General features: G+C 41.0%; 1 protein-coding gene across 11 annotated transcripts in view; it reads right to left on the reverse strand.

The window, feature by feature from the left end:
- Window positions 1–1,866: 1,866 nt before the first annotated feature.
- arhgap23a (Rho GTPase activating protein 23a) overlaps window positions 1,867–22,963 on the reverse strand; it is a 72,006-nt gene continuing 50,909 nt past the window's right edge. For 6 of the 11 annotated variants that reach the window (XM_057345036.1, XM_057345035.1, XM_057345027.1 and 3 more), the window contains 17 exons: window positions 20,417–22,142; window positions 14,286–14,444; window positions 13,641–13,755; window positions 13,490–13,529; window positions 12,198–12,335; window positions 10,933–11,241; window positions 10,701–10,762; window positions 10,386–10,602; window positions 10,108–10,260; window positions 9,856–9,934; window positions 9,651–9,724; window positions 9,395–9,484; window positions 8,898–9,023; window positions 8,769–8,810; window positions 8,187–8,280; window positions 6,805–6,836; window positions 1,867–4,374 (listed from right to left, as the gene is read on the reverse strand). In XM_057345036.1, the coding sequence (XP_057201019.1) occupies window positions 2,983–4,374; window positions 6,805–6,836; window positions 8,187–8,280; window positions 8,769–8,810; window positions 8,898–9,023; window positions 9,395–9,484; window positions 9,651–9,724; window positions 9,856–9,934; window positions 10,108–10,260; window positions 10,386–10,602; window positions 10,701–10,762; window positions 10,933–11,241; window positions 12,198–12,335; window positions 13,490–13,529; window positions 13,641–13,755; window positions 14,286–14,444; window positions 20,417–22,142 (4,848 nt within the window). In that variant the 3' untranslated portion in view covers window positions 1,867–2,982. The remainder of the gene's footprint in view (window positions 4,375–6,804; window positions 6,837–8,186; window positions 8,281–8,768; window positions 8,811–8,897; window positions 9,024–9,394; window positions 9,485–9,650; window positions 9,725–9,855; window positions 9,935–10,107; window positions 10,261–10,385; window positions 10,603–10,700; window positions 10,763–10,932; window positions 11,242–12,197; window positions 12,336–13,489; window positions 13,530–13,640; window positions 13,756–14,285; window positions 14,445–20,416; window positions 22,143–22,963) is intronic. The other 5 variants (XM_057345028.1, XM_057345030.1, XM_057345029.1 and 2 more) reach the window with 5 other exon arrangements.

The following is a 22,963-nucleotide window of genomic DNA, read 5'->3' on the forward strand; positions in this document are numbered from 1 at the left end:
TCACCAAATGATTTCAACTCAGTTATTTTGTGTAATTTGGGCTTTAACTAGTGCTCAAATAGTTAGTTTGTGTAATTTGGGTTTTAACTAGTGCTCAAGTAGTTACTTTGCGTAACTTGGGAATGATTTGCACTAAAAAGCCATTGGAGGATTCTTATTTGAAATCATGGATAAACAACAATGAACAAGGCCACCCTGATCAACACTAGCAATGCATGATCAAACTGTTATTTGTCTAGTATGCCAATCACCCACCGAAACTTCATGGTTAGATGATGTTATGCCAGGACCCTAATTTAGTTTTGCAACTCCAGATAAAACTCTATGCGTGCGTGAGTGTGGTGGTGCTTATGGGTTGTCGATCTGGGACGGGTGAATGGGCTGGGAGGGAAACACTAAAAAAAAAACTTGACTACACCACAGGTTTATTTTATTTGTTACCATTCCTTTTGTTTTAATTCGCTATTTGCCTATTCGCTAATTGTCCAGGTGAGTGGACAGAGGCAAATAGCGAATTAAAACAAAAAGAATGGTTGGATAAATCAAACAATTTATCGTCAGGAAATAGACTCATTTCTGTGTTTTTAGGACACAAATAAAATAAACCTGTGGTGTAGTCAAGTTTTTTTTTAGTGTTTCCCTCCCAGCCCACTCACCCGTCCCAGATCGACAACCCATAAGCACCACCACACTCACGCACGCATAGAGTTTTATCTGGAGTTGCAAAACTAAATTAGGGTCCTGGCATAACATTATCATTTACCCAATGTGCTGTATACGTTGACTGAGGTAAATTTACTGATTTATGTTTAAATAAAACATATTTTGCAGAAGGCATGAAGTTTTGGTGGGTGATTGGCATACTAGACAAGTGTTGATCAGGGTGGCCTTTGTTCATTGTTGTTTATCCATGATTTCAAATAAGAATCCTCCAATGGCTTTTTAGTGCAAACCATTCCCAAGTTACGCAAAGTAACTGCTTGAGCACTAGTTAAAGCCCAAATTACACAAAATAAGTAACTGACTTAAAATCATTTGCTGACAGGTTGGTCCCCCCAGTTAAATCCCATCTGCGCCCCTGTACGTATGTGTACATTACATGAATCACGTAAATTACATATTTTCCATTTAAAACGGCGTTTTGTAGTTTGCATCAGTGGATACTTCCGCTAAACATTTCTATTGTTAAAAAATGGTAAAATATTGAATGTTTAGCCACTAACGTCGTGCGTTGCACTGGTTGCACTTGAACCTAAGCTGTCTTCTTTGATTTGATTGGTCAGAATGGTCACTGCTCGGCTTCGTAACAAGTAACTCCCGCCTCCTTTCATTTGATTGGCCACCTCACTTATTTTTATATTGCAAAATTGCGTTTAGTCCGTAATTTCACAAATCTTGACACACGCCACAGAAAAAATAGTGGGCACGGCCCTACGTGATAAAATGAATGTGTATCGTGAATATATCACAAAAAAGCTGTAATTTCATGCGCTCTTGGGGCCCCCCTAGTGGCGGCGCAGCCCTAAGCAGCCGTTTAGTTCGTTTACTGAATCCCGGTATAATCCAGTTTAAAATATTGTGATTACTTTTAAAGCCTTGAACCACGCTCATGACAAAGGATTGCTTTTTTCAACTGTGGAAGTCTCTTCCATTGAATGTACAATCTGTGGACAAAAGCAGGTAATTTGTTTAACTTTTTTCCTTTAGTTTTTCTGTGTTTAACTGTGAAGCACTTTGTGATATCTGTCTTGATAATACATGTTGTTTCTCACAAACATAGGTAGATATTTCTCTTTTACAGCGATAATCTTGTTCTGAGTTTACACCTCCAACTTTATTGAGACAAACCACAAAAACAGACAGAAATATGCTCAGCAATAAGAATTTATTATAGCTTGTGACAGACACTCTTTGCAGGTTAGAGCTCTTTTCTTTGCATTGAGGTGTATAGATTTCTGCATAGTATTTGTAAGTCACAGAGAAAGGCCATTAACTGGGGAAAAACAGTCTAGCGATGTTAAAACACGTACACCCCAAGATTTCCAAAATAAAAGTACTTATTCAATTCATACAAAATATATGTATAATATATATACTGTGTATAAAACAAACAAACAAAAATATTAAAGAAAACATTTCAAGTAACACCTTGAAAAAAAACGACCGTGCACCTAAGTGCACTTTTGTAAACCATATAAAACCTAAATAAAAAAGAAATGATAATATAATATGTGTATTTACAAGGTTAACTTAAGCAAGGCTTTGTACAAATGTTACAAAATAGTTCGACACACACACTCAACCTCATACACACGTACACGAGATTTCATCAATGAACCGTTACTCAAAATGAGTAAGGTGAACGCACCACACTGCCTCTTATGTTCTTAATGTAGCATAAAAGTTACTGGTAAAATTATGCACCTGGTGTTAAAACTATACGGTCACTATCAACATTGTTTCTGTTTGCTAACACTGTTCAACCAATACTGTACCGGCGCTTTCAGAGAATTGGTTCATGGGGGGGTTTGGAAAAAAGCACTCTGTGGCATGAGTCGCAAGTGTCTTGGCAGTAAAGCAGGAGATGATATCATGTGACTAATCAAGGACGCAATAGAAAAAAACTTTGGCAACAATGAAAAGCCCATTTGTCATGCAGGTCTGAGAACAGTAAAATAAATTAGATTTTGGACAGAGGGCGAGTCTGTATTCTCGATCGAAAGTCATTTTCAATGAGAGTTGAATCGCTTGTGACCTGCAAATGAGCGGTGACGCAATGTATCAACCACCAATGGGAGTGAAGAGTGGAGCACATGTGATCCACCTCATGATTTAGCCGTTTACTGCATTTAAGTAGGAGTGCTCTGATGGCGAGTTGATCGCTGTCAGCTAGCAGAAGTAACTTTAGAAGACACCGCTACAACGAAACCCAAATCCAGCTCTTTTGGTTCACTAGCCTGTACACACAGTTGTCTTCCACCGTTATAAGAAATCACGGAAGCGAGAGGTAGGCAATGCCCGTCGTGCATTATGGGCTTCAGTCTCTAATCTCTCAGGATGTGACCCCCTATGGTCCCGTCGTTCAGCAGAGGGTGAAGCTAGTGGTTTGGGGGAATGCGTTTGTAGGTTGTTGCTGTTAGAGCGAGCTAGGGCAGCTGTCTTGTCGGAACAATCCGTAGGGGAGACCACCACGGTGTGTCTCCTCCACGCACGTTTCTTTCTGCGTGTCTCTGGCGACAGTTGTTTCCTCAGCCCGACGTTGCGGAGGTCCTCAGCTGAGCCCAGGAGGAGCCGAGCTCGTACCTGATCCGCCAAGGACCCCTGTCCTGGGGACAAAGAGCAGCTTTTATTTCCAGGCACAGTACACTCGTTTCTCACGTTAACACCATTGGAGGATTTGGATCTTGGTGATGGAGAGGTTAACGGGGGGGAATCAGGAACATGACCCTGTGTAGGTCGCTTCTCCCCTTCGGCTGCAGAGGAAAGTTCTGAAAGGTCCATGGAAGAAGCTTTGGTTTTGTCTCCCTTAAGCCGACGGCGTGCCAGCGTGTCGCACTGTATGAGCCGATGGGAGTTAAAGGAGTGGCGGCTGTGTTGGCGCTGGGAAGCGGATGAGGAGCTGGAGGGCGTGGAGGAGCGGGCATCAGTCGCTCTGTCTTCTGGGTTGGGGGTGATGTGGATGGAAGGAGCAGGCGGATGGAAGGTGGAGCTAGAGGGAGTTGGGGATTTACAGTGCGAATAGAGGTAACTGCGCGGCGGGGCTGGTTCGGGTGACGTGTTTGGGTTTTGGGTGGAGTGGGATGGTTTCTCTGGGCGCTCCTGGGTGAGGGAGCGCGAAGCGAAACCGCTTTCGTTGTCAGTTTCACTGATCAGTTCACTGTGTTCGTCATCTGCGTCCTCGCCACGGCCCTCTGATGCTAAACTCCGCCCTAATGTGGAAAGAGTGGAGTATCCTGACACAATTGAACGTGCGTCGTCTCCCCTCCAACTGCGACCTTTCACCTCTGACTTCTGCTCCTCCTCTTCAATTAGTAGCACAACAGGTGTGGCTTCCTCTGTTGAGGAAATGCAGGGAACAACTTCCTCCTCCTTCAGCACTTGCGCTGTCTGCCTTTGCGCTTCTTCCTCATCCTCTTCCTCCTCATCTTCCTCTCCCTCCGCTCGTGGGGCTGAGAAGGATGCCACTTGGCACATCTCTTGTAAATCGTCTGTTTCAGAGATGCTGGATTTAGGCTCATGCTCAGAATCGTCATCTGTGCTGTTGCCCAGGAGTCGGGTGTTACGCCGTTTTCTGCGTTTGCGGGTAACAGCCGACATAATAGATAACGTCAGGATATCCTTGGCAGTGAAGTCACGTTTTGTTCCCCATGATCCCTAAGAGAAATGTGAAAAGAAGAGAAAAGTTGAAAAATCATAATAAACTAGTTATTCACAAAACAAAAACACTACACTGCGTTCCAAATTATTATGCAAATGATATCTTTCTCTGGTTTTCCTAATTTGTCGATGCAAATGACAGTCAGTATAATTTTCAAGTAATCAACAGTTAGGGTACATTTGGAATTTTATTGAACAAACCTCCCACTGACAACAGTATTTATTTAAAAAATGAAAAACTCAAAATGCACTGTTCCAAATTATTATGCACAACAGAGTTTGAAAACATTTCATAGGTTGTAAAAAACTGAAAATGGTCATTTGTTGAATTTGCCGCATTAGGAGGTCATATTTACTGAAATCAAAAGCTATTTCAATCAAAAACATCCTAACAGGGCAAGTTACATGTTAACATAGGACCCCTTCTTTGATATCACCTTCACAATTCTTGCATCCATTGAACTTGTGAGTTTTTGGATAGTTTCTGATTGAATTTCTTTGCAGGATGTCAGAATAGCCTCCCAGAGCTGCTGTTTTGATGCTAACTGCCTCCCACCATCATAGATCTTTCGCTTGAGGATGCTCCAAAGGTTCTCAATAGGGTTGAGGTCAGGGGAGGATGGTGGCCACACCATGAGTTTCTCTCCTTTTATGCCCATAGCAGCCAATGACACAGAGGTATTCTTTGCAGCATGAGATGGTGCATTGTCATGCATGAAGATGATTTTGCTACGGAAGGCATGGTTCCTCTTTTTGTACCATGGAAGAAAGTGCTCAGTCAGAAACTCTACATACCTTGCAGAGTTCATTTTCACACCTTCAGGGACCCTAAAGGGGCCCACCAGCTGTCTCCCCATGATTCCAGCCCAAAACATGACTCCGCCACCTCCTTGCTGACGTCGCAGCCTTGTTGGGACATGGTGGCCATCCACCAACCATCCAGGGTTGCACGGCACTCATCAGTAAACAAGACTGTTTGAAAATTAGTCTTCATGTATGTGTGGGCCCACTGCAACCGTTTCTGCTTGTGAGCATTGGTTAGGGGTGGCCGAATAGTAGGTTTATGCACAACTGCAAGCATCTGGAGGATCCTACACCTTGAGGTTTTCGGGACTCCCGAGGCACCAGCAGCTTCAAATACCTGTTTGCTGCTTTGCAATGGCATTTTTGCAGCTGCTCTCTTAATCCGATGAATTTGTCTGGAAGAAACCTTCCTCATTCTGCCTTTATCTGCACGAACCCTTCTGTGCTCTGAATCAGCCACAAATCTCTTCACAGTACGATGATCTCGCTTAAGTTTTCGTGAAATATCTAATGTTTTCATACCTTGTCCAAGACATTGCACTATTTGACGCTTTTCGGCAGCAGACAGATCCTTTTTCTTTCCCATATTGCTTGAAACCTGTGGCCTGCTTAATAATGTGGAACGTCCTTCTTAAGTAGTTTTCCTTTAATTGGGCTCACCTGGCAAACTACTTATCACAGGTGTCTGAGATTGATTTCAGTGATCCAAAGAGCACTGAGACACAATACCATCCATAAGTTTAATTGAACAATATAAAATTAAATGTTTACGACACTTAAATCCAATTTGCATAATAATTTGGAACGCAGTGTAAAGAGGCATTTACATTTTTAACTAAAATTGGAAAACTGTTTATGCGCTGTTTTGACTGTTCGTTTTAATTTTTCGTTTTGGGGGCCTGCAAACGCAACGTTTGAAAAAGAGTTTCAAATGTTTCAAAAGTTTTGGAAAACAATACCTTTATTGTCTTTGGGAATTACAAAAAAAGCGTATTTACATGAACAACGTTAATGTCTGTATGCAAAACCTTTGAAAAACAAAAAAACACAACTTTTCCGCTTTAAAGGTGCAGTGTCTGAAATTTAGCAGCATCTAGCAGTGAGGTTGCGAATTGCAACCAACAGCTCACTCCCCCCTCCCCTCCCTTTCGAAGCACTACGGCGGCTGACACAAGACTATGATATTGTCATGTTTTCGCATCTTTGCTGAAGGAGATAACGCATTTACGCGCTCTGTAGAGCAGTTTGTCTGTTTAGGGCTACTTTAGAAACAACATGGAGAATTCAATGCAAGGGGACCTGCAGTGTATATAGATAGAAATAGCTCATTCTAAGGCCATAAAACATAACACTTCATTATGTAAGGTCTTTATACACCTCTGAAGACAGTTATGTATATAATATTGCAATTTTGTCAATAGATCCTCCAAAAAATGACACACTGGACCTTTAAGTATATCACTGTTGTGTAAACAAACCCACAGTCATAAATCAAATATGAAATCACAGAATTTCTTTAACATAAATTTAATCCTAATTCATAGCATTCAAAACCTGCAATTCCTCCAGCAAGGTAATCAACATTGAAAAAAGAATTGTAAATGACTTTTGGTCAATACTGACCTTAGATTTTGCAGAATCACTGTTGGTTGAGTCTGCCCGGTTTATAAGAGAGACAGAGACAGGGAGAGAGATTGTAAGAAAGTTAGTGAAAACAGTGAAAATATCTGTGCCATGTTAAGTTAATATGCTGTACTAATGAGAGACACAGAGGAGGATAAAACGACTATGACATCACTTCCTACTTCCTGTAACTGTCAGCAACTTGTATATTAATCTGCAGAGACCTGTTTCAACCTCTGTGTCGATCATTAAGCATTACCCCCAAAAACAGTGATTATGAGACAGTGTTCACACAAGATCCATTACAAACCACATCAGTAGAATAAATAAGCTCCAATGTGAACAGGGTCAAGAAGCAAAGGGGATCATGGGCGCTTCTCATTTCTTTCACTGTGCAGCCTCACTTCCTTCAAGAACTTGAAGAACATGTCTTTGCGCAATGTCACTGCATGTGTGCACTGTATCTCACTCTATATCTAATAAGACGGGAAAATTCCCGACAATTAACCATTTACATGCTTAAGACATTTGCGTTGTAAGAATGTACTGTGAGACTTTAGATATAAAAACAGGGACTGGTAAGTTACTGTTCTATCATTGATATGTGATAACTCCCTATTAATTTAATAGAACGTTTGGGCATACCAACATGGCAGCGTGGTAGCTTCAGTGCAATGACATCATGAGCAATCCAGTCATTTATATAGATCAGTGGTCTCAACACAAAACTTCCACATAGGAAATGAGGAAACGACAATTTGAGTATTGAGAAGCACCCCATATCAGCAGCAGTAATGATATAGCACACACTGATGACATCACGGCACATACTGATGACATCGACCCATGAAAGAAGTCATTGGAGGAGCAGGGGCAGAAACTGTGATTGTCAATGGGGGAGAAGGCACACGCACGCACGCACGCACACACTTCCATCATTGTGTGTACAGTATGTACAGCACGTAAGCATTAAAACACACACTCATGTACTGTACATGCACAGAGACAGAGGACATGACAGGGTGAACCCATCCTACCGCAGTGGCTGTTCCAAAGGCTCAGCTAAGAGAGGGATGCAGAAATGTACAAAGAAACACAGCAGAAAGTGAATGCAATGAAAAAGATTTGTCAAATGAAAACAAACACAGAGAAGTCTAGAGTATTCAACAAGCAGGAAAAACGAAATATGAGCGTGCAAACCACTACTCTACAGTCCACTCTCAACAGACCTGTACATCCAGACATGCAGATGAAAGCATTTATACGAAGTGTTAGTCATCTGTCGTGGAACGTGACAGTACTATCAGTAGCACCGATTGGCTGTTGTTATGGACAGTGAGATGATTGGACACTGCTGGCTTTGAATGGTAAAACTCTCTCACCTGACGCCTCCCCTAGCAGGCCGGTTCGGCCGATGTTAGATAGGAGATGATCTATGTTAGGCGCAGGCTGAACATCCTCTGTGTCCACCGGTGTCTGAGGGGCGACATGCAATGTTTAGACATTTGTTTCATGTTGATTCATTTTGTGTACCATTACAGACTACTAAAACCATGATTTGCTACTTGTTATTAGTAGTCAGTAGCAGGTAGTACAGGGGGAGGGGACATTCATATTCTAGAAAGCCCTTTTTAATACTTTTTACACCCCTGCTAACGTGATAATATCATAAATATTTTTATACATTTTACAATAACTGTTAAAGTCAATTCACGATACTGATCTCACGATACAATTTTCACGATTTTGTTTTACAAAATGAGTTGAGCAAATTAGAAATGAACAAGTGCCCTTTTATTCTTTCTCAAATGCTGCACATTTCTTTGTAAAATAAAAATATATTTGATGTCAAATAACAAAACTAAATTGTCATTTCAAAACAAATTCCAAATCAAATAAAAAATGAATAATGCAAAAGTCTCTTCAATATAATTGTTTTATTAATAAACACAAACAAAACTAACCTTTTCATCCTTTTCATGTTCTTCACTGAAAAACCAGGCACACTGTACAGACAGAAAGGATGATAGATAGGCTCATAATTTAAACAAAGGCTAGCTGTAAGCTGTGTATGATCTACTCGTGTGACTCACATGCTGAATGAGTGTCTCCACAATCTTGTATCGATCAGGCATGTGGGTGACCATGTCTGTCATGTTGTCCTCTGACGTCCGGACAAGAGTGGGGCCAAAGACTAGCGCCAAGTTACGTGGCTCCATCTGTACTCAAATAACAGTAAACTAATAAGACATGGGATAAAGAAATCCCAGTATTGAGATTTGAAGGGACCAAATGTAATCAAGTAAAATTTAACCACACATGTCAACTAATATTAAATATTAAGGGATGGAGGTAAATGCCTATGGTGGTTATGGCGGGTTATGGTTATTCTCAAAATGAGTTATAAGTCAATTTAAATTATAATAAAATTATAATATTTAAATATTAGTAACAAATATATTCATATTCTCAAGTTAACCATGACAAATCCCATCAGCTGATGCAGAACACTGCCCTCTAGTGGGAAGGGATTTTTTAATTGATCATTCATTACAAAAATGAATCCCATCAAAAATCATGTATCACTTGCCTTGTTCTTCTCACAGTGGTCTGCCACAGTCTTTAGATGTCCAATTAAAAACTTTAAAGTGTGGAAATAATGATCTGGCAGATCACGGATCTAGTGAGAGAGATTGAGAGAGAGAGAGAGAGAGAGAGAGAGAGAGAGAGAGAGTGAGAGAGAGAGAGAGAGAGAGAGAGGTAAGAATCAACCGAGAATGAAATGTAAGGGTACATTTTCAGCAGAATGTGGGTTTTAAAATGATACGCTGAAAATACAGTCATACCAGTTTCTTCATGGTTCTAAGTCTTTCACTGGCATTCTCCTTCCGATTGGCCTCAATAAAGTCATTGTATTTGTCTTCAAAGGGAATCGAGAAAAAAACAGCAGAAGAACAAGAAAATGTAAACGCATGACATACAGTGCTTCAAATGACATTCCAAAACACAACAATTAACACTGAAATAACAATTAGCTTGCTCATATCTCACCATCAGTGAAGAGAGGTTCAGGAAGTTTCCGGAAGAAGGACTTCAGCAGACTACTGACCACATTCAGGTCCTGCCATTTCTGCACACGAGTAAAAAAAGTGAAAGCAGTTATAGAGAGCAGAAGAGCCTGTCGTTGAGTGTCATTATGAGGAAGCATCTCTCACATATGGGAAGTGAATATAACCAGAATATTGACTCAGTCTTAAAGAGCCAGTGTCTGACAAAGATCAAGTGTGCGAGTAAACACCTCACCTCCTCAGCAGTGTTGATGTCGCAGCCTTTGTTGAGCTGTTCCTGTAGACTGGACACAACCGCGTTGTTTCCTGGTACTCTGTAGATCCCTGTATACTCCAGCCCCATGTCCTCAAGCAACCCACAGCAGATCTCCACAATCAGAGGAATAAACTACACAAACACAAACACACATTTGTTTACCTATCGTGGTCAAGTGTAACTGTTATTTTTGTATATTTGACTTGAATATTATACTATAACAGAATGATTTCATAATGCAAACATTATGGACACACCTTATTGTTGGTGGCGGGCTGGCAATCTTCCAGACGCACTCCAAAAGCTTTAGGACTGGTCTTCTTAGCTTTCTTCATTATGTTTATGCCCCATGGAGATTTAGGCGGGCTGCTCTCATCTTTGACCTCGTGTTTTGGTGAGCGTGGAGGTGCACTGCTGTGGAGAAATGTCATGCGAGGCACTCTGGGTGAGGAGTCTGGTTTATTACCCGTTGGACTGCAGGAGGCAACCAACAGGAAGGTGATTGTAAATGATAATAATGTTGGTGACAACGCATGGCAGCGGCGCACGCTTACAATGCTCTCTAAACTCACCTCTGCTTCCTGTAGTCATTAAGTTTCTTGTTGATGAGAGCCTGTCGTGAAAAACCCAGTTCCTGCAGGAACACATGAATAAAGAACAATTCAACTTATGGAATTCATTTCCTAGACACTCCCCCATCTGTCATTGGTCAGACAAACAGACAGTCCCACCCCAAAATTAAATTAGAGTTTGTGTTGTTGTGCTGGAAAACTCAAATGAATGATGCTGAAAGGGTTTTTTCACCTCATTGTCCGTCTTGCTGTCCTCTGTGATGACTTTGATCCACTCCAGCATGTCTTCTCTGTCCTCCGCCTGAAGCAGATATTCACAGAAGTCCTGTGTTGTCAATCTCAGGGCGTTCTTGCGTTTCGTTTCGCTGTACGCTATGTCTAATAGGCAACCCCGGATGCTGATGGGCTGTTCTTCCTCAGCCCCGCCCCCCAGTGCCGCCCCTTTAAGCACCGCCTCTCGCTTGTCCTTGTAGAGGAACAGTGAGTGTGACCGAAGCACAGAGAAGACCCTTCTCCAGGGCCAGATGGCACTACCTACCTTCTGCAAGATCAAATCAGAGAACACGTCATTAGATTTGCGCAACTTATTTAACTGAGGGTTAAAACCAAAGAAACAGTTCACGCAGAACAGCCTAGAATCGAAGGGATAGTTCAACCAAAAATGTAATTCTGTCATCATTTATTCACCCTCATGCTGTTTAAAATCTGTTTATGAATCTTTCTCCTGTGGAACACAGTAGAAGATATTTTGAGAAATGTTTCAGTGGTTTTGTGTCCATACAATGGAAGTCAATGGGGGCCAGTGATGATTGGTAACCAACATTCTTCAAAATATCTTCCTGCTAGAAGAAGGACATTCATACAGGCTTGAAATGACATGAAGGTGTGTAAATGTTCGCCATTATCACCATTTTTGGGTGAACTATCCCTTTAAGAGTTCATGAATTGCCTTTGTGGGGTTTAAACCTACAGTCATGGCCAAAAGTATTGGCAGTGATATAAATGTCCCCAGATGTCAATCCCATACAGAGAACCTGTGGTCAATCCTCAAAAAGCGAGTGGTTAAGCAGAAGCCCACAAATTGCGATCAATTTAGAGCACTAATAAGGGAAGAAACGTTTGTCATCAGTCAGGATTTGGCCCAGAAGGTAATATCCAGCATGCCAGAGCAAATTGCAGAGGTTGTGAAAAACAAGGCCCAACACTGTAAATATTTACTCTTGAAATGTTTTAGGTTTTTGCCAATAAACACCTTTAAAACTTAAGATATGCTAACTTAAGATATCCAGCATACCATAGTAACATGTGGCAAAATAATCTACAAATACAGAAGCAGCAAACTTTGCAAAACACAACATTTATGTCACTGCCAATAGTTTTGGCCACGACTGTACAACGTTATGGTTACCAGCTCAGATCCTCCAAAACAACAACAGTTACAATGAGACTGTATGAAAGTTTTTTTTTTTAACATCTCTGGTAGTTTCTTCTTCTTACCTTGCCCTTCTCAGTGTGGATCTGTTTAAAGTGAAGCCAGCCTTCTCTTTTCACATCACTGTAGCTGATACTGCCCAGCTCAGAGGTAGAGTGTCGTTTAGAGCGAACCTCTTCAGCAGCACCCAGACTGTCCAGAGACTAAACCATGACACACGTAAGGGTTAAACATAAGCAACGTGTTTGACGCTAACATGAATTATTGCGTTAAAACTATAGTGTTGCAGGGATGACGTATTTTTGTAGGCCAAGCGGAAGTTAGCGCCGCACTGGTTCCCTCAACCGAAAGATGGATTTTTCCCATAGACCTTTGGAAGATCGTTAACAAATAAGCTCAGTGATTAACAAAGGTTTGCAATAATTAGAGGTTGTTACTTTTGAAGCTTAAATACAATCACCAGAACTCCAGAAGTAAAAAGCTGACATGAGGCTATAAACAGTCTACACTATGGTCGCTCGATATCAACTTCACCACCACCAAGACAACTTTTTCAAACTTTATTAAAAACAAAACATGTTCCCTGGTACCATTCACGTTTTTAGAGATTTGCGCCCATGTTGCATTTTTGTGAGATTTATATGCGTGATTGTGAAGATTTATATGCGTCTTACGTCTCCGCCAGAGCCATTGAGAGGGTGAGTTGCGTCAACTCCGTTGACTCCAGTGGAACAGTTTTTCACAGCAATGGCGGTTCATGGAGGCTCTCAATAGTTCCCAAAAGTTACTAGTAACGCATAGAGCTGTGGCTAAACAGACTGATTGTGATGAACTTTCAATCTGTTTAAAGTCATTTAATGAATAAAAAATTAAAGAAATAAAGCATTTAAAGTGAATACATAACTTCCTGGAACTATCTGAAGGCTCCATGAATCACGTGACACGTGAACATTTTGAACTTCTTGTCACGACTCTCTCTCTCAATGGCTCTGGTCCCCGCCAAAGGACGTAGTCGCTTTTAGCAACTTGTTAGCAACTGCCGTTTTTAAGCCAAAAAACGCTTTAAAAAATCATGAGCTGGTTGTAACTGGTGTGTTTTATGTCATTGATTGAAATGTGAAAATATTTAGCGGTTTTGTTTCAGTCGATTTACCAAAAACCCATTCAAAAAATCCATTGACTTTGAGGCGATGGAAGCGGAAGTGCTAAAATGCTAACTCGCTTCAGGGGTTTGCATACAAAAATACGTCATGTCTGCGGTACTCTATACAGACAATAACAGGAAGAGAAATTTAAAGCAATTATTTGGTTCATGGTGCATATTTAACTTTCTTTTCATTTAGTAAACTGAACTCACCCCTTCATTGAAAAAGCTTTTGACTCTTTTTGGAAGCCTCCTGTTAAAAGACCATAATAACATCAAATCAACAGAAGTCAAAATAACTAAGAGTGTAAAAAGCTAGATCAAATGTAGATGTTTTAAAAAATGACTTTGATCCAACACTTACGACAATACCCTCCCCTCTTCTCGATACACGTTAAGCCCCTCATCACATGACTTGGAGCGTTCGGTGGTAATGGCCAACAGGTAAGAGGAGCGACGATTAGACTTGACATCACCTGCTTATTGAGAGAGACACAGATAGAGGGAGTTCATTACAAACAGGCAAAAATGACCATTATACAGAGGAAAAGAGAAATACTAAGGAGAGTTGAGTACAGGAAGAGGGCATTGTTAGATCAGGTGAGTGAAGGAAGTGACATCACAGTATTAATAGGGGATTTGGAGGTCTTTGGTGAAGTCCAAAGGCAATGGAACGGCATTTCCGACTGATCATGTGAACATTTGGAGTACGACATGCACGCGTTCCTTTCTACTCACAGGAAACTTCACACATTGGTGCAGGATGAGTATTTATGCAGTACAAGGATCTCTAGATTGTTGGCATGCATTTTCTAAATATTGGACTCTCCAAATGAGTTAAGACCATAAAACCTGGTATAAATGGGTTGGTATGTTTGTATCTACAGTCGCAGGCAGGAATAGTTATAGCTATACTTAATGCTTCAATCTCACAAGACAGTAAATCAGAACAGGAGAAATGGATTTTTCGTCGAAACAAAACACTGCTCTCTTTTTTCTCGTCACTCACTGCAGTTGAGGGAGAAAAGACGGTGGAGGGGAAAGGTGAAGGTTGGGGAGGCGGGGCTTGTGGCCACAGCAGGGGCGGAGTTAAGACCACCACTCGAAACGACGGAGGAGGCAGGTACATGACGTGCCCGCAGATCTGCAGTTGGACTGGTCGGCTCATCTGTGGGAGGAGTGGAACGAAGGAAGGAAGGAAGGAATACAGACAAGAATAAGAGACAGTTAAATTGGTAAAAGGAGTAAGATCGTAACAAAGGAACAACAAATTTAAGGGAAGCAAAGGAAGAATGGAAGGTTAGAAAAAGGCAAAGTGTTGCACAGTTAATTTAAATGATCAAGATGTTCAGATATCACGAAACACCAAAACACAAGAGTTTTCACTTTCTCTCTGACACACATACACATGTGCTTATAAAAAAATGTGCAAAAACTGCATTCCCATATCAATAACAATTACATCTTACACCTCATTCTCACTGAAACAATTGAGTGTTACTGAAAGAAGCTTTTGAACAAAAGGCACACATCAGTGTGAACAAACTGTGAATGGCAATGGTAAATGAGCAATGAAACCAAACAAACAAACAATAAAAAATCAGTTAACAGAATAAACAAGCTGTACCTGACTCGCAGCCCTCCATGAAATTTCAACTAATATGTGCTCAATGGGGAAATGAAATGTACAAGCTCTCTTTGTATTAAGACATGGTTTCAGTTCTTCCCAAAGTGATGCGTGTGTGATGGGGAGTGGTCTGCTGATGCAGGTATGCTTTATTTAAAGTGATAATTCACCCAGAAATGAAAATGTTGTCTCATAACCAGACAGATTTTGCCACCCATTGACTCCCATAGTAGGAAAAATTACTTTATCATTTTTTGGTCTGTTGAACACAAAAGACATTTTGAAGAATGCAGGACAGCAAACAGCTCTGGGGCACTTTTGACTACCATTGTATTTTTTCCTACTATGGTAGTCAATGGGGGGGGTCTGTCTGGTTATAAGCATTCTTCCAAATATACATGGCACAAAAAGCCATGTAAAGTCTGTTTCAAAGCGCTCATCTACAAGTGCTTCCACTTCCTCTTTGACCACAGCAGTTAAAGGTCTGGTTATATATCAGGTCTTTCATGATCTGCAGGAATGACATTATACGTTCAAAAACTGCCAGCATATTGACATCAAAGCACTATCACTATACCACCAGGTGGCAGCACCATATAACTACAACTAAAACATAAACAAGAATTTCTAAACAGACAAAAATCTAGTTCCCCTGTTAAAAGTATTAAATGTCCATATCTCTGATTTCTTTTATATGTTTGTCTCACTGTGACAACAGTCTGATTAACACAATTGTTGAATTGTCTCTTTAGAGATCACATGAAAATTCTTTATCTACAATCAATTTCTTTTCATACTGTGCTTTAACCTCTCATTATTTATATTTTAATTCATATTTTTATATTAATTTTTACACACATTTACAATCTTTTACACAAGAAAGAAGCATAACATATGATTTAAAGTTTTTTTTTTTAAATGTGAGGAGAAAAACATGAAGCAAAGTCTTTACAGTAGGATGCAGGGACAGTAGTTAATAATACACAAAACTAGTTGTCATATACACAAAACTATTCAATTGGTGTGACTGACCAATCAGAATCAAGCATTTCATATCACATCCTAATAAATCTGCCTTAAACTAAATGCATTTATCTTTTATTTCCATTTATTTCTCAACTACATCCACAGTTTTCAATGCTAGAAGTGGCCAAGGAGCCAAAGGAGAGGCACAGGCATTCCCAATCCCCTCTCTCTCTCTTCCGAAGGGAGCAGGGGCGGAAACATTCCCAATCTGGGATGTGGAATCTGGACTGTGCTTGTTTTCCAGCCACTGGCAGAAATAGATGTTCTGTGGCTTTAACAAAGGCCATCATTACTGCAGCCCGAGTACGATCTCTCTCTCTCTCTCTCTACACTCCAGCCAGTCTACATTATGGACACGTAAAACTTTAACATCCAAAATCCATGTGAACAATTCTGATTCATCAGTTCTGTGTAACAGCCATATTCTGAGGTTCAGTTAAGATGCTATAAATATGATCCGAGCCTGACAAAACAAACCTCATAAGCGAACACTCACTGGCCATGATGTGCAGTCTGTCTAGTTACATTTACACAAAACCAAATTGCGAAGAATGCAAAAATAACAAACAAGGGATGTTTCTTTTTATAGCGTCACAAATCAAAATGTAACCAAGCATGTTGTGAGTCTAAAGAGAAAACAGTGGAAAACATGATGTGATTTTACGGAAGAATATTCATATTCCTAAAAGTAAGGCATGTGCATGTATCTCTGGTGTGTTCGCGTGTAAATAGTCAGTGAAGAATCTCCGTTTAATTGGAGACACAAAGAGCACATTGATTACAGAAAGAGTTGAGTGTGCCAATTGTGTCCAGTAATATCTGAGTGTGTAAGAGTGTGTCCCTCACCCTTAACCCCAAAAACCCTGCTCACCAGCCCCTCTACTCTCATCCATTCTTACTTTGTCAAACTGTGGTAGAAACAAAATATGATAAAAAAACATAAAACAGACTTGGTCACAATCTAATGCAAAGAAACAACGTGAAAGTAAAAAGTAAAAAAAGATTTGCTTCAAAATTAAGCAAAAATGATCTACCAAATTTGGACTGCTGTTGGAAACCCACTGAATATGAATGAATGAGTGCTGACATGATTTAATCCACAGCAAGCACATCTCATGTTTATTTAAAGCCTAGGGAAAAATGTCTTGGAAATGTTTGACTGTATTTGTGAATCATTTCCAAAACAGAAAAGACTTCACATAGACTTATAGTTGTTTAAAGTGTAAATATTTTGTGATTTTTAAGGTCCTACTTTGGTTTATGGAGTGTCCAAACAAGTTTACTTACATATAAGGTATAAAAACAATTCAATTTTCTGATAATACGCTATGGCTGTCGCGATAAATCGACAAAAACTATCACGAGATTTATGCACAGCTTTTGAGTATAGTACGGAAAATGCTGCTGCATCCGAAAGCCAGAGGGCGCTCTCGTGCGGAAACTCCAAATACACACTGCAGAAGAAGACCATAACAAGTTCTAGAATCGCCTATGGACATCTTTTTATCACTGTTACTCAAGCCTCATCAGGTATTTTCATGATAATAAAGTATATTTATAATGATCATGTTTGACGGGTGTTGCTTTTTCAAATGCACATTATAAGCGACTCAAACTCACACTGCTTTAGATCGAGCAGAATTTTCTACTGATCCCAGAGACGTGCTTCGCGGACAAGCGACGCATTAAAAAAAATATCGACACATTGCATATCGCAGCCAGCTCGATTACAATAGGATTTAGTGGTATCGCGATAAATTATCGTGCAGCCCTATTATACGCAGTTATTATTACCTACTTGACTGACTCTCAAATGATTTGTTCGGCGATTCATCTGTCTAATCCCCTCCTTTCTATCAGCCAACTCTGATCTGATTGGTCAGATGGTCTAGTCTGCTGTGATTGGTCTACCGCGTGCAGCGTCTCAAATGAAACCCAAATCTGACCCGGAACTAAAATTAGAACGACAGACGACTCGTTTGTGTGATTCAGAGTCGACTTTTTGCACAATCCAATAACTTTGTTATTCGTTCACTTTCGGCTTTACAACTTGGCAGACTGCTTACATTCACACATAGCAACATTACACACTGCATGAAATGTAATTTTAAGGACATTGTAATAGTTACTTTTTAATAAACCAGCATATTGCAACTGAATTTCCAAAAGTAGGATTGGCCAATAATGTTTTAAATGTGCTGTGTGTACTATTCAGGAAGATATCGATAGAAATGCAATATAATAAACAACTGTCTTCAGATGTGTATAAAGACCTTACATAATGAAGCGTTATGTTTTTATTACCTTAGAATGAGCTATTTCTATCTACATACACAGCAGGTCCCCTTTCATGGAATTCACCATGTTGTTTCTACAGTAGCCCTAAACAGACAAACTGCTCTACAGAGTGCGTTTCATAAATGCGTTATCTCCTTCGGCAAAGAAGCGAAAACGTGACCTGTGTCCTGTGTCAAGCACTGTAGTGCTTTGAAAGGAAGGGGTGGAGTGAGCCGTTGGTTGCCATTTGCAACCTCACCGCTAGATCTCTAAACATCTAAAATTCTAAAATCTCCACATCGCTCCTTTAAGCTTAGCAAAAGGTCAATTGTTTGATTCAAAAACAATGACCCACTCTCCAAAAAGTCCATTCTTTGCATGATTTAATACAATTTAAACTAGGGTCAAAAATTCAGACATGGTATAAATTGTTGCATATACTGTATATATGTTCAAACAAATGCACTTAAATGTCAGGTAGAGATTGAAACTCTGTTGTTATCATTCTGGTCGTGCATGCCTAAGCTTGTTTCTGTTAGTTTCTGTTTAATTTATCTGCCTCCAGTAAGCAACCAATCCTGAATATGTACATTCTCACTCTATTCCACATCTTTTCACAAACACAAATGTTCAAACTGAAGACTCGTACCCTGTATACACAGGGTGTGTTATCCTGCAAAAGTGTATATTCACATCACTGTGCATCTGTCACTTTGGTGTACGCGAGTACTGAATGCTAAAGGTGGGGCTTTATGCAAAGCGTAGTGGTTTTAGGCTTAACCCTCCTCAGGAATGAAAGCACAGCACTAACAACACTTTATGCAATCAAAAAACGTATAAGAAACCGTCCAACGGAGATCTGTGAATCGGCTGTGTATTTCTGTGGTTGTTATGTTCTAATGTTGCCATTACAAACTCTTAATAGCACTAAAAGGATGCCAAACAGCCCATCTCAAAGCTTTTAAGAACAACTGCAAAATCAATATCACTCCAGCTGATTCATCTGTAATGTATAAGTAGAGGTTCATTGCCAACCATCTCTGGGAGATAAGCACATGCAGCACGACAAGTTTTGGTGGTACGTATCTGTCATAGTTTGTTTTGAATGCGTTGCATTCAGCCAGCCATTTTTCAGTAGATTTCCTTCTGCGCTCTGGTTTGGCAATAAAGGGCAAGCAGAGACAAGATTAGCACGAGCTGGAGGCCAGAACGAATGCGCAAACACAACACATGCACGTTTGTCTCATCCACATGAAAAACTTAATGAAAGAGAACTACCATGCTTTAAAATCAAAACAAAATACTTGTTTCTTATTCATACAATGTTTTGTGTGAGGATGTCACTTTATTTATTTTAGTCAGATTTAGAAAATATGGTGTATCTCAGAAACACACACACACACACGTGTAAACCTATAATGTCAACCAGCTAATGAAATATCACTTCTCGTAACAACTATTGAATCATTTTGTTGCAGATCAAGTATAGAAACAGGATGGATTGGGTGAGGCACTGGAACAGAGGGAAAAAGGTGATTGTGAAAAACAAAGTGAACTAATTTTAATCCAGTAAATCTGATTCATCTCCAGACGACTAATATTGTCAGTCTGAGCATGGGAGATTCCAGCGTTACCAAATGTATAGACTGGTAGAGCAGACAGAGGAAATGAACAGTAAGACCAGTGGGGTTGTGAGTTATGGCAAGTGTAGTCATTCTCTAACATTCACATCAGTCTGTTTTAATGATGTCTGGATATTTAATTCATTTTCCTGTTAAAGTCACAACCGTGTGTAGAATAGAGCGGGCAAGTGAAACAGAGAATAAGTGGGAAAAACAAACTTTGTCTACTGTACATCAGTGGTTCTCAAACTGGGGGGGCCCAAGATGGATCCAGGGGGCCACAGATTTTATGGTATTCAATGAAATATATAATTTTTGTTAGAGATTTTATTTTTAAGCCCACCGACCAAAAGAATTGATGTTCCAGCATTGTATAACTGAATATGTTTTTGGTTGAATTAAAATTCTAAGTTTAAGATCATAAGTCTTTATTTGGGGAGCCACAAAGCGATGCACTCTACACAAAGGGAGCCTTACAACGAAAAAGTTTGAGAACCACTGCTGTACATGACGAATTCTGCACCAAAAACAAAGTTTTGAGTTAAGAAGGAGAACATAATAAGATGTGAATGAGCATAAAGGACTTACCTATGAAAGGAATTGAAGCCAGAGAGTCATCCTCTATGGAGAGGGGTGGTAGGTTACCATTCGTGCGGCGATGTGAAATAGCCCGTTCAGCTTTGGCAGGGGGGTCCGTAGGGTCAGAGGTAAAGAGTAGAGGGTCACTTGAATCAAGAGCTATGGCATATGCGTTTGCACCCCTCCGGCCAACAGATGGTTTCTGGCGTAATACCACTTCCTGTGTCTGAGCCTGGGCTTCACCTGTTGCTTCCCCGGCCCCTCTGTCGTGATTAGTGGGCCGGTAAGTTTTGTCTTGTCCTTCAGGGGGTGTGGAAATGGAAGTTGTGGAGGTGGTGGTCGCTGGGGAGGGAGCAGTCGAGGTGGGAAGCCCTTCCGGAGGACTGGTTTTGGGTGTAGGGGTCCAACTGAAATGTGGACCTGTATAGGAGGGGTCTCGAAATGACTGGGCTTGCTGCAGGATGCGACCAGTCTTGCGGTTAAAAGATGGGCTGTAGCTGCGGTAGCCGATCGGCTCCTCGTCTAGACTCTGGCAAGAGGGTAAATGTCTTGTCTGTAAAGCTGCCTGCTGAGGTTGTGGTGGTGCCTGAGACGTGTGGTGCGTGTGTTGTGTTGCATGTGTGAGGTTTGGATGCTGAGGTGTGTGTTGAAGGTGCTGGGGTGTGTGATGTTGAATTTGTTCCCGTTCATGTTGGGTTGCGTGATGATGTAATTCTCTGTGTTGCCCGAAATGCCTTGGATAGCAATCAGTCCTGTTTGGGGGCTGCTGGGCCCAGTTGGTTCTTTCCAGCTGGGGTGAGAACGTCCCTACAATAGCTCGGTTGAGAGTTTCCAGTGAACGTCCCGAGTGCCCGTACCGGCTTGCCAAGAGGTTTTCAGAGGGTTTGTGCCCATATGACACGGCAGATGGGTGCTGCCTGTAAGCAGGCTCACCACGCCAGTCTCCGTGGCTCCAGTAGGGGTCAGCGTGCACGACGGAGCTCTGCTGCTGCAGCAGCAACAACGTGTCTTGCGACACGCTTTGGGGAAAAGCTGCATGCTGGGAACGTCTGGCTCTCCCGAGCTCACCCAGACGATCCTGTGAGAAACTCCTGTGGCGTGGATGCATGGAGCGAGAACTGGATCGTTCCCGCTCACGCTCCCGACCCGGTACCTGACTGTAGTACCAGTTGGTAAGAGCTTGTTGGGTGCGTTCGCTGCGGGTGGAAGTCGACAGAGAAGGGCTCACCCAGGGCGGACTCTCCTTGCGACCACCAGTGTGCCCCATGGCAGTACCTATGTTGTGATTGGCAAAATGAGCATGAAGCAATGGGCTCATCAATCCTCCAGAGGAAGAAAAGGATGAGTATGCGCTTCCTCTCATTTGCCCGGTTGCTTGCTGTCCCCTGTCAGTCATTCCATACTGGATCTCCTCAGTTCGGTGGGCAGGGCTACTGTGACCAACACCGCCTGGCTCACAGCTCCTTCCTTCGGCCGCCCAGACAGCATTGCTGGAAGCGACTGTGCGGTTGTCAAGGGGTGGAGAGGGACCCGGGGGGGAGCCGGGCCAGTGGCTCCAGTTGTCCAGCTGGTTTTGCCCCATGAGTGGAGAGGCTGGGGAAGAGCTGGGGGAGTATTCTACAGGAGGCTGTGATTTTGTATGAGGAGGGTAGAGCAGAGGGGGTGGTGGTGGAAGATTTTGGGCCTTTCCTTTGTATGGATCGTTACCTATTAGGTAGGCATCATGGGAGTATGCCTGCAAAAGAGAGAGAGAGAGAGAGGGTTAAAACTAAAAGAAATGTACATAAAGATGACCCATAAAGAGGTGAAGAAGATCAGAGGTTACGATAGAGAATGATCATACGAATGTCAATTTCGTAATCGCTCAAATGTTTGATGCCTTAAAAGGACTAGTATACCCAAAAATGAATATTTTGTTATTTATTCACCCTCATTTCATTCAAAACCTGTATAAGACTCGTTCTTCTGTCGAACACAAAAGAAGATATTTTGAGAAATGTCCCAATGGTTTCGTGTCCATACAATAGAAATCAATGTTATTGAGTCACCAACGTTCTTTAAAATATCTTTTGTGTTCTGCAGACGAAAGAGTTATACTGTATACAGGTTTGGAGTGACATGAGAGTGAATAAATTATGAAAGAATTTTCATTTTTGGATGACATATCCCTCTGAATTTTTAAGTACAATCAATTTGGCTTTACAAGCCATTTCAACCTAATATTTAAATATTAAAATGTTTTACATGACTGAACTTATTTTTTACAACAATTCACCAATGGTCAAATGACTTGTAAAACCAGTTTGGTTGTACATAAAAAATAAAGACAGCAATAAATAAATAAATAAATACAGTGTACAAACTTTAACGAATGCATATTACTGGCTTATATAAAATATTTTATAAGTCCCCAACATTCTCATAGCATGCTTTTATCATAATCTACCCAAAAGCACATACCCAAATCACGAGTCCTCCCATGGAGTTATATCATCAACATCGAAGCTGGCATTTTTCATTAAAGTCATGTTTTAATCGCAACTTTACTCGAGCTAT

Source organism: Triplophysa rosa, linkage group LG11 (assembly GCF_024868665.1).
Source record: "Triplophysa rosa linkage group LG11, Trosa_1v2, whole genome shotgun sequence".
NCBI lineage: Eukaryota > Metazoa > Chordata > Actinopteri > Cypriniformes > Nemacheilidae > Triplophysa > Triplophysa rosa.